Here is a 13,658-nt window from a genome sequence, read left to right on the forward strand (position 1 = left end):
TAGATCAGGTGTGCCTGAGAACCAGAGTAGCTGATCCCTCCCCTAGGAGATTAGCACAAACTCCTAGCACATACCATATATACTGACCTTAGAACTTGGCATAACTTCAGTTCTAGTGGAAATAGCATTAGGTCTCTTTTAACAAGCAGAAAAGAGCACAACTAGTTACAACTCATCACACTCTAGACAAGGTCCAAACACTCTACACTGCAGACAAGGAAAAATCTGCAGAGGACTGACTTGAGGGAAAGAACAGCCAAAACACAGCAGCAGAGTTGACACAGCATACCAGAGACACACCCTGAAGTGGCAGGTCATGGACAGTAGATGACTTCTTCTTTATAAAGCCATTACTCTCAGGAGCAGAAAATATAACAGGATTTCCTAACACGCAGAAGACAGAGACCTAGATAAAATCCAAGATGGAGGAATTCATCCCAAAAGAAAGAACGAGAAAAGGTCATGGCCAGGGATATAATTGAAATAAATAAGAAATATGTCTGATAAAGAATTTGAAACAACAATCAAGGATACTAGCTGGGTTTGAGAAAAGACACCAGAGAGTCCCTTACTGCATAGGTAAAAGACCTAAAAAACTAGTCAGACCTAAATAGAAAATGCTATAACTGAAATGTGAAAATGACTTGTAATTACTACAAGGATTGAAGAAGCAAAGGAATGAATAAATGATATAGAAGATAAAATTTGGAGGGGCGGGGAATGAAGCTGAAAAGAAAAAGGAAAGAAAAATATTGAATCACAAATATTGCCATAGGTTCCTCAGTGACTCCATAAAGCATAATAACATTTGCATCATAGGAGCCCAGAAGAAGAGAGGGAAGTGAGGCAGAAGGTTTATTTGAGCAAAGTATAGCTGAAAACTTCCCTAATCCGGGAAAGGAAACAGACATCCAAATCCAGGAGGCACAGAGAACTCCCATCAAAATCAACAAAAGCAAGCCAACACCAAGACATATTGTAGTTAAATTTGCACAATATAGAGATAAAGAAAAAAATCCTAACAGCAGCAAGACAGAAGTCCTTAACTTACAAGGGAACACAAATAAGGTTAGCAGCAGATCACTCCACAAAAATGTGGCAGACAAGAAAGGAATGGCATGATATATTTAATGTGCTGAATGGGAAAAATCTGCACCCAAGACTATTCTATCCAGCAAGGCTATCATTCAGAACAAAAAGAGAGATAAAGAGTTTCCCACACAAAGACTAAACAGGTGTATGACCACTAAACTTACCCTGCAAAAAATATTAAATGAGACTCTTTGAATGGGAAAGAAAGACCAAGAGCAACAAACACCAGAAAGAAACAGAGAAAATCTCCAGAAACAATTACTTTACTAGTAATACAATGGCATTAAATTGATATCTATCAATAATCACTCTGAATATAAATTGATTAAATTGTCTAATCAAAAGACATAAAGTTTCAGAGTGGATAAAAAAACAAGACACATCTATATGCTGCCTACAAGAGACTCATTTTAAACCTAAAGATATTTGCAGATTGAAATTGAGGGAATGGAGAATGGTTTATCATGCTAATGGAATCAAAAGATATCCAAAATATCTTTATCTTATCTTTGGATATCCAAAGATATCCAAAATAGATTTTAAACTGAACCTGTATTGAAAGATGAATAAGGGCATTCTATAATAACAAAGGGGTCTATCCAACAAGATCAATAAATTGTCAATATATATGACCCCAACTTGGAAACTCTAATATATTTAACAACTAATAACATACATAAAGGAACTCATTGATAATAATACAATAGTAATAGAGTACTCTAACACCCCACTTATATCAATGGACAGATCAAGTGGAAAATCAACACGGAAACAATGGCTTTGAATTACACAAAGGATCAGATGTACTTAACAAATATAATCAGAACATTTTATCCGAAACTAGCAGAATACACATTCTTTTCAAAAGCACATGGAACATTCTCCAGAATAGATCACATACTAGGTCACAAATCAGACCTCAACAAGTACAAAAAGATTGACATTGTAGCATGTATATTTTCAGACCACAATTTCATAAAACTTGAAATCAACCACAATAAAAAATTTGGAAAGACCACAAATACATGGAGGTTAAAGAACATCCTACTAAATAATGAATGGGACAACTAGGAAATCAAAGAAGAAATCTAAAAATACATGGAAACAAAAATTTAAAAATTGTGGTCCAAAACTTTTGGAGTGCAGTAAAAGCAGTCCTAAGAGGGAAGTATAGAGCAATAAAGGTCTACCTCAAGAAACAAGAAGCATCTCATATACACAACCTAACCTTACACCTAAAAGGGCTAGGTAAAGAACAACAAATAAACCCTAATACTAGCAGAAGAGAAATAATAAAGATTAGAATGAAAATAAATTATATATAAACAAATAAACAACAACAATAAAAACCAGGAGAACAAATCAATGAAACCAGGAGTTGGTTCCATGAAAGAATTAATAAAATTGATAACCTCCTAGACAGACTTATAAAAAAAGAAAGATAAAGGACTCAAATAAATAAAATCATGAATGAGAGAGATCTTAAACAACACTACAGAAATACAAGCAATTATAAGAGAACATTATGAAAAATTATATGTCAAAAAATTGGGCAATCTGGAAGAAATTGATAAATTCCTAAAAACATATAAACTACCAAAATGGAAACAGGAAGAAGTAGAAAATTCGAACAGATCCACAACCAGCAAAGAATTTGAATCAGTAATAAAAAATTTCCCAACAAACAAATGTCCAGGGCCAAATGGCTTCCCAGGGCAATTCTACCAAACATTTAAAGATGAGTTAATATTAAACTCAAAGTACCCATTCTTCTCAAACTGTTCCAAAAAATACAAACAGAAGGAAAATTTACAAACTCATTCTACAAGGCCAGTAGTATGTTGATCCCAAAACCAAAGACCTCACTAAAAGAGAATTACAGGCCTGTACCCCTGACGAATGGATGCAAAACATCTCAACAAAATACTAGCAAATTGAATAGAACAGCACATTAAAAGAATCATTCAAGTGGTATTTATTCCTGGGCTGCAAGTGTTGTTCATATTCACAAATCAATCGACATGATACATCACATTAATAAAAGAAAGGATAGGAACCATATGATCCTCTCAATAGATACAGAAAAAGATAAAAGATTTATACTCTGAAAACTATAGAACACTTATGAAAGAAGTTGAAAGGACACAAAGAAATGGAAAAACATACCATGCTTATGGATTGAGAGAACAACTATTGTTAAAATGTCTATACTACCCAAAGAAATCTACACATTTAATGCAATTCCCATCAAAATATCACCAGCATTTCTCACAGAGCTAGAACAAACAATCTTAAAATTTGTATGGAACCCCAAAAGACCCTGAATACCAAAAGCCATTTTGAAAAAGAAAAGCAAACCTGGAGACGTCACTATTCTGGACTTCCAGATATATTACGAAGCTGTAATTATCAAGGCAGCATGGTATTGGCACAAAACACAAAACAAAAAAAACAACAAACAACAACAACAACAAAAACAGATGTACAGATCAATGGAACAACATAGAAAACTCAGAAATGGACCCACAACTATACGATCAACTCATCGTCAAGGAAGCAAGAAAAATTATTCAATGGAAAAAAGTCAGTCTCTTCAACAAATGGTGCTGGGAAAACCGAACAACAACATGCAAAATAACAAAACTAAACCACTTTCTTACATACACAAAAATAAATTCAAAATGAATGAAAGATCTAAATGTGAGACAGGAAACCATCAAAATCCTAGAGTAGAATATAGGCAGCAACCTCTTTGACCTCGGCCATAGACTTCCTACTATGTAGGTCTCTGGAAGCAAGGGAAACAAAGGCAAAAATGAACTATTGGGACTTGATCAAGATAAAAACTTCATCACAGTGAAGGAAACAACCAACAAAACTAAAACACAAACTTTGAAATGGGAGAAGATATTTTCAAACAACATTATCTGATAAAGGGTTAGTACCAAAACCTATAAACAACTTATCAAATCAACAAAACACAAAACAATCCAGTTAAGAAATGGGTAGAACACATGAATAGACATTCTTCCAAAGAATACATCCAGATGGCTAACAGACACCTGAAAAGATACTAACATACCTATCATCAGGGAAATACAAATCAAAACCGTGATAAGACACCACCTCACATCTGTCAGGAAAAAAAGGAAACACTCTCACACTATTGGTGGGAATGCAAACTGGTGCAGCTACTCTGGAAAACAGTATGGAGTTTCTTCAAAAAGTTAAAAATGCAACTACCCTATGATTCCACATAAAACCACAGGTGTTTACCCAAAGGGTACAAAAATACTGATTTGAAGAGGCAAATGCAACCTCATGTTTATAGCAGCATTATCAATAATCGCCAATTATGGAAACTGCCCAAATTGTCCATTGACTGATGACTGGATAAAGAAGATGTGGTATATATACAATGGAATATTACTCAAACATAAAAAAAAAAAGAATGAAATCTTGCCACTTGCAACAATTTGGATACAGTTAGAGTATATTAGGCCAAGCGAAGTAATTCAGTCAGAGAAAGACAAACACCATATGATTTCATTCATATGTAGAATTTAAGAAATGAAACAAATGAACATGGGGGAAAGGCCAACCAAGAAACATACTTAACTATAGAGAACAAATGGAGGGTTGCTGGAGGAGAGGACAGTGGAGGGGGTGGGCTAAATGGGAGACATGTGTGATGGGTATTAAGAAGAGCACTGTTTGTGATGAACAACAGGTATTATATGTAAGTAATGAATCACTAAATTCTACTCCTCAAACTAATATTACACTATATGTTAACTAACTGGAATTTAAAATAAGACTTGAAAAATATAAAAATAAAAAATAAACATTGGAGGACAGAACCTCAATTGTTTTTCTTCGACATATCACTCCTACAAATATTGGCTGCTAATGATTTTTCCAGAAAAGGGTCAGGCAATGATTATCCCAACAAAGTGTGGAGGATAAGAAAGGGATCTTCTTTGATTGCTTCTCCCATGATCCACATACTTTCTAGTAAATGATGGCATTTCCCTCCACTTGGTAGCTAACCTGCTTTAAAAGAGACTGAGTTATGTTCTATTTTTTGCTCATCATTTAAGGTCCTGCTCCATGAGAGGATCTTATGATTTTCAGTTTTGAAAGTGACTAGGTAAATCAGTCTAATTCAAGCTCATGAGACTAGGTAATGATGTGTCATAAATATAAGCTGCCTTTCCCAAACTGTGATTTATGAATTGTAAAGATGAAATTTGTGTCACCATTTGATTGGTTCAATTCTTTATGTCTTCACTTGTGTTTTGAAAATCAATTTAAAGAGTGTTTTTTTAAGTTTTATTTAGATTCTAGCTAGTTAACAGATAGTGTAAAATTAGTTTCAGGTGTACAATTTAGTGGTTCAACACTTACACACAACACCCGTTGCTCATCACAATAGGTGCACTCCTTAATCCTCAGAAGGCCAGTTCTTTATGTCAGAATAACCACAGCATTAGGACATAGAGGCAAAAACATGCCAATTTTAAATACACCAAGATTTGATGCTTAAATAATGCCAATTAGGACATTCAATTCTGTTATTCTTCACCTATGCCCCATGAAGCATTTTAAGGCAATTGATAAATGGTTTCAAAAGTTTAATTTTAATCTTGTTCATAATTTTGTTATACTTGTAAGTAGTCAAAATCTAACCTTGAAATTAAAATCAATCAATGATTAGATACTGAGTACATGAAAAATTCATGAGCCTTTTATAACACTGCTTTAGCTTCCTAAAAACTCACAAGAAGAAAATTATAAAAATTTTATATTATTAAGTTCAATAAGAACTTCTTATAGTTCAAGCATTTGTAATAAGCAGCAAGGACAAAGATCCCTCATATCATTTGCAAATGTTAATATACATAGAAATAATAAAATAAAGAATATTTAACTATATATTAATCTAAATAGCATTCTATTTATACATCTGAGCCAAACAAATTAAACCATACCATACCAGAGCAACACCGCCTCCATACTGGTTATCACACATCTTCCCTTGAAAGGTTGCACCAACATAATTTGGTTTTTCTCTGTAACTTAAGGTTTAAAAAAAGATCATAATCATATAATTTTGTAAAACTTAGCACAACTACTATTAAGTTTGCCTAATAAATTTTTTGTCTTGCATATTTATATTATAAATTTGTAAATATTTCCACCTAACATAGGGTAACAAAGCTTGGAAGTGACTAAATGTATCTGCTTCTTTTTTAAAAAATGAAATACAATTTAAAGGCAGATAATAGAATGTTATTTTCATATTGAATTTTTAGAAAATAAGATTCTTCTTTATGTAGTATTTCTTAAAAAATAAATAATTCCTAGTGTATCAAAATAATAAAAATAAAATCCCTTACAATTAGGAAGCGTAAGCAATACAATTGATAAGTTAAATGGACAGAGACACCTTATGGACTGAAGTTTCTCATTAATCAGAATTAGGCAGCCAGAGTTGCGCAAATGGCATATTTGTGGGACAGAAAATAATTTAAATTATTATAATTTTTTAAATATGTATATATTATTTTGATATAGTATAGTAACATATTATATATATCCTAAATATTGATAAGAGAAGAACAAAGTACTTATTAAATAGGAGGGTCTTATATTTTTGTAAATGCAGAACAATGTAAATATGGTATATTAGAGATTAAAATATACAGTAGTGCCTCCATAATCTTGGGATTTTTTGTTATCCTATGCAAATAAAGCCTAAAAAGAAGACCTAATAACTACATTCATCATTTATGTTTCTTCAGATAGATATTGTTACTATTTCAAGGATAGTTAGGGAATTTAATGATATGTTATACACTCTAAGAAAGCAATGATAACAATATTGAAGGAGTGAGTTTTAACTACAAAAAATAAATAGAATGATTGACATCAATAATTCTGCTATAAAACCTGTGTTTTGAAAAATAATATGCACATGATAGTGTATGTTAGGAAAAAATGACACATTTCCCCTAAAGGCCTGTTAACTGACAGAAATTAGGTCTAATATAGGTATGTTTTCTTTGTATAAGATTTAGTAAAGCTAAGATATGCTTACACAAGTAAAAATGCCACATCATGTGGACGCAAAACAAGATAAGATCTTTTCCACTTTAAAAATCTGTGTAATAATTCATTAGCATCTCCAGTTACTGGGATTTTATTTTCATCTATCCAAAGTTCCAATGAAGACAGAATTATTGTAATATTAAATGACGTAAAAATCTAAAAAAGAAGACATAAAGAAAATATGCTCAAATATTATGGTTTAAATAGATTTGGGGATTTATCTATAACAATAAACACTACACTGATGACAAATATTAAATGACAGAACTGCTAAGCATGGATTGGATCTTATAGAGTATAAAACAAGTAATAATTAACATTTTGAAATGCTTGTACTTAAGCAAGCCCCATGTGAAGTGCTTTATCAATTTAATAATTACCATAACCTGGGGCACCTGGGTGGCTCAGTTGGTTAAGGGTCTGACTTCGGCTCAGGTCATGATCTTGTGGTTCATGAGTTCGAGCCCTGCATTGGGCTCTGCTGATAACGTGAAGCCTGGAGCTTGCTTAGGATTCTGTGTCTCCCTGTCTCTGTCCCTCCACCTCTCATGCTCTCTCTCTCTCTCTCTCTCTCTCAAAAGTAAATAAACATTTAAAAAATAATTACCATAACTTAATTAGGTATGTATATAAATTTTTATTCTTATTCTTATTCCTACTCAGAAAACTGAAACTTAAAATGTTATATTATTTGTCCTATTTCATATATCATGTGTTTTCAGACAGTGCCATAAAATAAAATGTATAGGAATTGTTTAAGCAACAGAAGCAAATAGAAAAGAATTAAAAGCAAAAACTTACAGCATTGGTCAGTCCAATCAACTGGAAGATTTTTTGAGTGACAACAATAGTATCAGAACCCATATGATTGTACTGAAAAATATAAGAAATTGTTTAAATTATGAATTTATTAGTTTTTAAGCATTATTAAACTTACAAACTTTTATTAATATTCCTAATGAACACAGATGCAAAAAAATCCTCAAAAAATATAGGCAGACTGAATTCAACAGCATATTAAAATGAAATACACTATGATCAGTAGGGATTTATTCCATGAATGCTAGAATGGTTCAACATCTGCAAATCAGTCAATATGATACACTACATAAACAAAATGAAGGACACAAATCACATGTTCAGATGATGAAGAATCATCAGTAGATGCAGAAGAAGGCATTTTGACAAATTTCAGCATCCTTTCATAATGAAAACTCTCGCCAAAGTGGGAATGGAGAGAATGTACATCAACGTAATAAAAGCTATATATGACAAGCCTATAACTGACATTATACTCACCTGGGAAAATCTGAAAACATTTAGTCTAAGATCAGGAACAAGACCAGGATGCCCACTCTCATCATTTTTATTTAACCATAGTATCAAAAATCCTACTCAGAGCAACTAGGTAAGAAAAAAAATGTCATCCAAATTGGAAAGGAAGAAGTGAATTATCACTATTTGTAGATCACGTGATGTGATACATAGATAACCCTAAAGACTGCATGCACACAAAAAAAGTTAGAACTAATTTTTAAAATTCAGTGAAGTTGCAGGATAAAAAAGTCACTATGGAAAAATTTGTTTTTCTATACACTAATAACAAACAATCAGAAAGAAAAATTATGAAAACAATTCCATCTGTATTTGTATCAGAAGGAATCAAATGCCTGGAAATAAGTTTAAACAAGGAGGTAAAAGATCTGTACATTGAAAACTGTAAGACAATGATAAAAGAAAGACACACAAAAATAGAAATATATATCATGTTCATGAATTAGAAGAATTAGCCTTGTAAAGATGTTCATACTACCCAAAGCAATATACAGCTTCAATGTAATGCCTATAAAATTTCCAATGGCATTTTTCACAGAAATAGAACACAGTCTTGAAATTTCTGTGGACCCACAAAAGACCCTAAATAGCCGAAACAAATTTGAAAAGAATAAAGCTGGTGGCATCATGCTCCCTGATTTCAAAATATAATACAAAGCTATAGTAATCAAAGCAGTATGATATTGCCATTAAAACAGACAGCTGGGGTGCCTGGGTGGATCATTCACAGACACATATGGTGCCTAGGTGGATTAGTCGATTGAGCATCCGACTTCAGCTCAAGTCGTGATCTCCCGGTTCCTGAGTTCAAGCCCCACGTCAGGCTGTGTGCTGACAGCTCAGAGCCTGGAGCCTACTTCAGATTCTGTCTCCATCTCTCTCTCTGCCCCTCCCTGCTCTCATGCACTGTTTCTCTCACTCTCTCTGTCTCTCTGTCTCTCTCTCTCTCTCAAATATAAACATAAAATTTTTTTAAATAAAATAAAACAGACACATAAATCAATGGAATAGAACAGATAGCTCAGAAATAAATCCATGCCTTATAGTCAGTTAATTTATCATAAAGGAGTCAATAATACACAATGTATGAAAACAATCAATCAATAATGTTCTCTTCAATCAATAATGTTAAGAAAACCACATAGCACATCCAAGCATGAAACTGGACCACTATCTTATGTCATACAAAAAATATAACTCATAATGAATTAAAGACTTTAATGTAAGACCTGAAACCATAAAACTCCTAAAAGACAACATACCAGTAATTTTTTTCATATCAAGTGGTAATGACTTTTTGAATTTGACATCTAAAGTAAAGGCAAACAAGGGCACCTGGGTGGCTCAGTCAGTTAAGCGTCCGACTTTGGCTCAAATCATTTTCTCTTAGTTCATGAATTCGAGTCCTGTGTCAGGCTCTGTGCTGACAGCTCAGAGCCTGGAGCCTGCTTCAGATCCTGTGTCTCCTTCTGCTCCTCCCCGCCGCCCCTGCTCCCTCTGTCTCTCTCTGCTCCTCCCCCGCTCACACTTTGTCTCTGTCTGTCTCTCAAAAAATAAACATTAAAAAAAATTAAAGTAAAGGCAACAAAAGCAAAACTAAGCAAGAGGGACTACATCATTCTAAAAAGGCCATGCACAGCAAAAGAAAGCATGAACAAAATGAAAAGGCAACCTACCAAATGGGAAAAGACATAATGGGTTAATATACAAAATATAAAAACAACTCATACGAGTCAATAAAAAAAGCAAATAATCCAATTAAAAAATGGGCCAGAAGATATGAATAGACACTTTCCCTAAGAAAATATACAGATGACCAAGAAGCACGTGAAAAGGTACTCAACATCAATAACCATCAGGAGAATCTAAATCAAAACCACAATGAGGTATCACTCACACCAATTAGAATAGTTGTTTTAAGTAAGACAAGAAATAGCAAGTGTTGACAAGGATGTGTAGAAAAAGGGGCCCTTGTGGACTGTTGGTTGGAATGTAAACAGCTACTGTTGGAAAACAGTAAGGAGTTTCCCCCAAAAATTAAAGATGGAGCTGCCATATGATCTGACTGTGCCACTTTTGGACTTTTGTCCAAGTAAAATAAAAACACTAACTCAAAAAATAGAAATGCACCCCCAGATTCCTAGTATTTATAATAGCCTATTATTTATAATAGCCAAGACATTAAAGCAATCTAAGTGTTCATAAACAGATGGGGAAGGAATATATGGTACATGTGTGCAATGGAATATTATTCAGGCATAAAAAAAGAAGAAAATCTTGCCATCTGTGAAAACATGGATGCACTTTGAAGGCATTTGATTAAGTGAAATAAATCAGACAGTGGAAGGTAAATACTGAATTATCTCACTTATAAGTGGAATCTAAAAACAAAACAAAACAAAACAAAAACCAAACTCACAGATATAGAAAAAAGATTGATGGTCTCCAGAGGTGGGGTATAAGGAGTGGGAGAATGGGCGAAGTTGATCACTTGGCACAAACTTCCAGTTATACCATAAGTAAGTCCTGAGGATTAATGTACAACATCATGACTATAGTTAATTAAACTGTATTGCATATTTGAAAGTTGCTAAAAGAGTAGATCATAAAAATTCTCATTACAAAAAAGTGTAACTATGTGTGGTGGTCATTTTTCAATACATATTTTGCAAATACTGAGTCATTATGCCATACACCTGCAACTAATATAATGTTACATGGTAATTATATCTCAATTTGAAATAAGACACTACAAATAAGATATGTTTTACTATCAAATAAATAATTATTGAGAGAAAATCTTAGTTTTAAACTATAAGATTTAAGTGGTGCCTGGGTGGCTCAGTGGGTGAAGCAACCAGCTTCTGCTCAGGTCATGATCTTGTGGTTCCTGAGTTTGAGCCCCGCATTGGGCTCTGTGCTGACTGCTCAGAGCCTGGAGCCTGCTTCAGATTCTGTGTCTCTGTCTCATTCTGCCCCTTCCCTGCTCTCTCTCTCTCTCTCTCTCTTCCCCAAAGATAAACATTAAATTATTTTAAATATAATACCTAAATGTGAAGAACAAAGATTATAGATTGAATACATGCATTCAGAACCATGCCTTCCTGAAACCTCATTTAAAAAATTAAAAGTGTTAAATTATTAAAAGCAATTAACAGAAAATTAAATTTTCAAAAGCACAAATGAAAGAAACAAAACACAAAATTTGAAAACTGAAGAACAAGTAAGTGATAAATGATTAAGCAGATTTAAGAAATTTAAGTGAAACACCAGTGCAGCAATCTAATTCACCTTGAAGACTCTAAAATACTGAGATTGGCTACATAAATTTTTCTTCAAGAGAAATTGGCACTAAGAGCAGGAAGATTGACTTTAAAGTTTGTTTAAGAAGTAGTTAAGGCTAGGGGCACCTGGGTGGCTCAGTCAGTTAAGCGACCGACTTCAGCTCAGGTCATGATCTTGTGGTCCATGAGTTCAAGCCTCACGCCAGACCCTGTGCTGACAGCTCAGAATCTGGACCCTGCTTTGGATTCCGCCTCCCTGTCTCTCTGCCCGCTTCCCTGCTTGCGCTGTTTCTCTCAAAAATAAATAAATATTTCTTTAAAAAAGAGGTAGTTAAGGCTAGAAGAACCTCCAGAATGGCCTTATGAGAAAAGATAATCCAAGAATGTTATATATTGAATGATTCCATTTATATTCCATTTTGGAAATTAAAAATATGGACACGGAGAACAGAGTAGTTGTTTTCAAAGATGAAAGAAGTGGGTGTGGCTCTGAAAAGGCCACACAACAGATCCTCATATTCATATTATTCTGTTTCTTGACTATGTATGTCAATATCGTAGATGTAATATTGTACTATAATATTTTAAGATGCTACAAATTGGAAAAAATAAAGGGTACATGGGATCTCTATATATTCTTTTTATTTTAATATATATTTTATTCAGTAAAAAAGAAAACCAACACTATCGGTGATAAATAGTCATAAACAACACAAATCAACAAACACACAGAAATAAATTAAGGTGAACAATCAATAATTCAAGCACTTTATGCCAACATTTGAGATAACAAAGCTATGGTATGTTTCAATTCCAAATTTAGAAGCTCACTCATGTGCAATTAATAAAGAAGACTAAGAGTATAATTTTTGGATAGCAGCTAGGGCAGAAACAACATCAAAGAAATTAAGAGAGTAGTTGTTTAAAAGTGTGTTAAAATTAGGATAGGGCAAAATCACAGATTTTGCAGGATTGAATAAAAGAACAGGATGGTTTGAGATACTCAAGAGTAAAAACTTCAGAATAAAAGTTTTTGTTTGGAGGCAATGGCTCTACCACAATGATCTCTATGTATTCTTACAATGGCATATGAGTAAACAATTATTTCTCATAAAAAGATAATTTTTAAAACATTAAAAACTAGAAAATATGCACTTATGTCAAAAAGAGATAATAGAGGAGGAACAAAGAGTTATGAAACAGAAAAAGTCAAAATGGCAAATATACATACAAACATACAAATAATGACATTAACAATGAAAAAAATCACTTAAAGGGCACAGAATAAAAATGAAAAAATCACTTAAAGGGTGAGACAGAACATCACACCTGCTCGAATGGCTGTTATCAAAAAGACAAGAGATAAGAAATGCTAGCTAGGATATGGTAAAAATGTAATTGTCCATCAATGGATGAATGGATAAAGAAGTTGTGAGATGTACACACACACACACACACACACACACCCCACACACACATTGGAATATTATTTGGCCATAAAAAGAATGAATTTTTTCCATTTGTGACAACATATATGGACCTTAAGGACATTATGTCAAGTGAATTAATAAGTGAATTAAGTCATACAGAGAAAAACAGATACCTAAGATCTCATTTACATGTGGAGTTTAAAAAAAAAAGTTCATAGATACTGAGAAAAAATTGGGAGATTTCCAGAAGAGAGGGTGAGGGATGGGCAAAATGAGTGAAGAGTATCAAAAGGCATAAACGTCCATTTATAAAATAGTAAGTTATGGGGATGTAATGTATAGTATGTATAGCTAATAATATCTGCATATCTGAAAGTTCCTAATAAAATAGATCTTAAAAGTTCAC

General features: G+C 33.3%; 1 protein-coding gene across 3 annotated transcripts in view; it reads right to left on the bottom strand.

The window, feature by feature from the left end:
* The window catches only part of ADAM2 (ADAM metallopeptidase domain 2), a 136,899-nt gene that overhangs the window by 80,890 nt on the left and 42,351 nt on the right, over positions 1-13,658 (bottom strand). For all 3 annotated transcript variants that reach the window (XR_006294637.1, XM_043563591.1, XM_043563596.1), the window contains 3 exons: positions 8,005-8,076; positions 7,193-7,359; positions 6,089-6,170 (listed from right to left, as the gene is read on the bottom strand). Coding sequence is in view for 2 of the 3 variants with exons in the window: in XM_043563591.1 (XP_043419526.1) it covers positions 6,089-6,170; positions 7,193-7,359; positions 8,005-8,076 (321 nt within the window). In the remaining variant the exon portion in view is untranslated. The remainder of the gene's footprint in view (positions 1-6,088; positions 6,171-7,192; positions 7,360-8,004; positions 8,077-13,658) is intronic.

This window comes from Prionailurus bengalensis, chromosome B1 (genome assembly GCF_016509475.1).
Source record: "Prionailurus bengalensis isolate Pbe53 chromosome B1, Fcat_Pben_1.1_paternal_pri, whole genome shotgun sequence".
In the NCBI taxonomy this organism is placed as follows: Eukaryota; Metazoa; Chordata; class Mammalia; order Carnivora; family Felidae; genus Prionailurus; species Prionailurus bengalensis.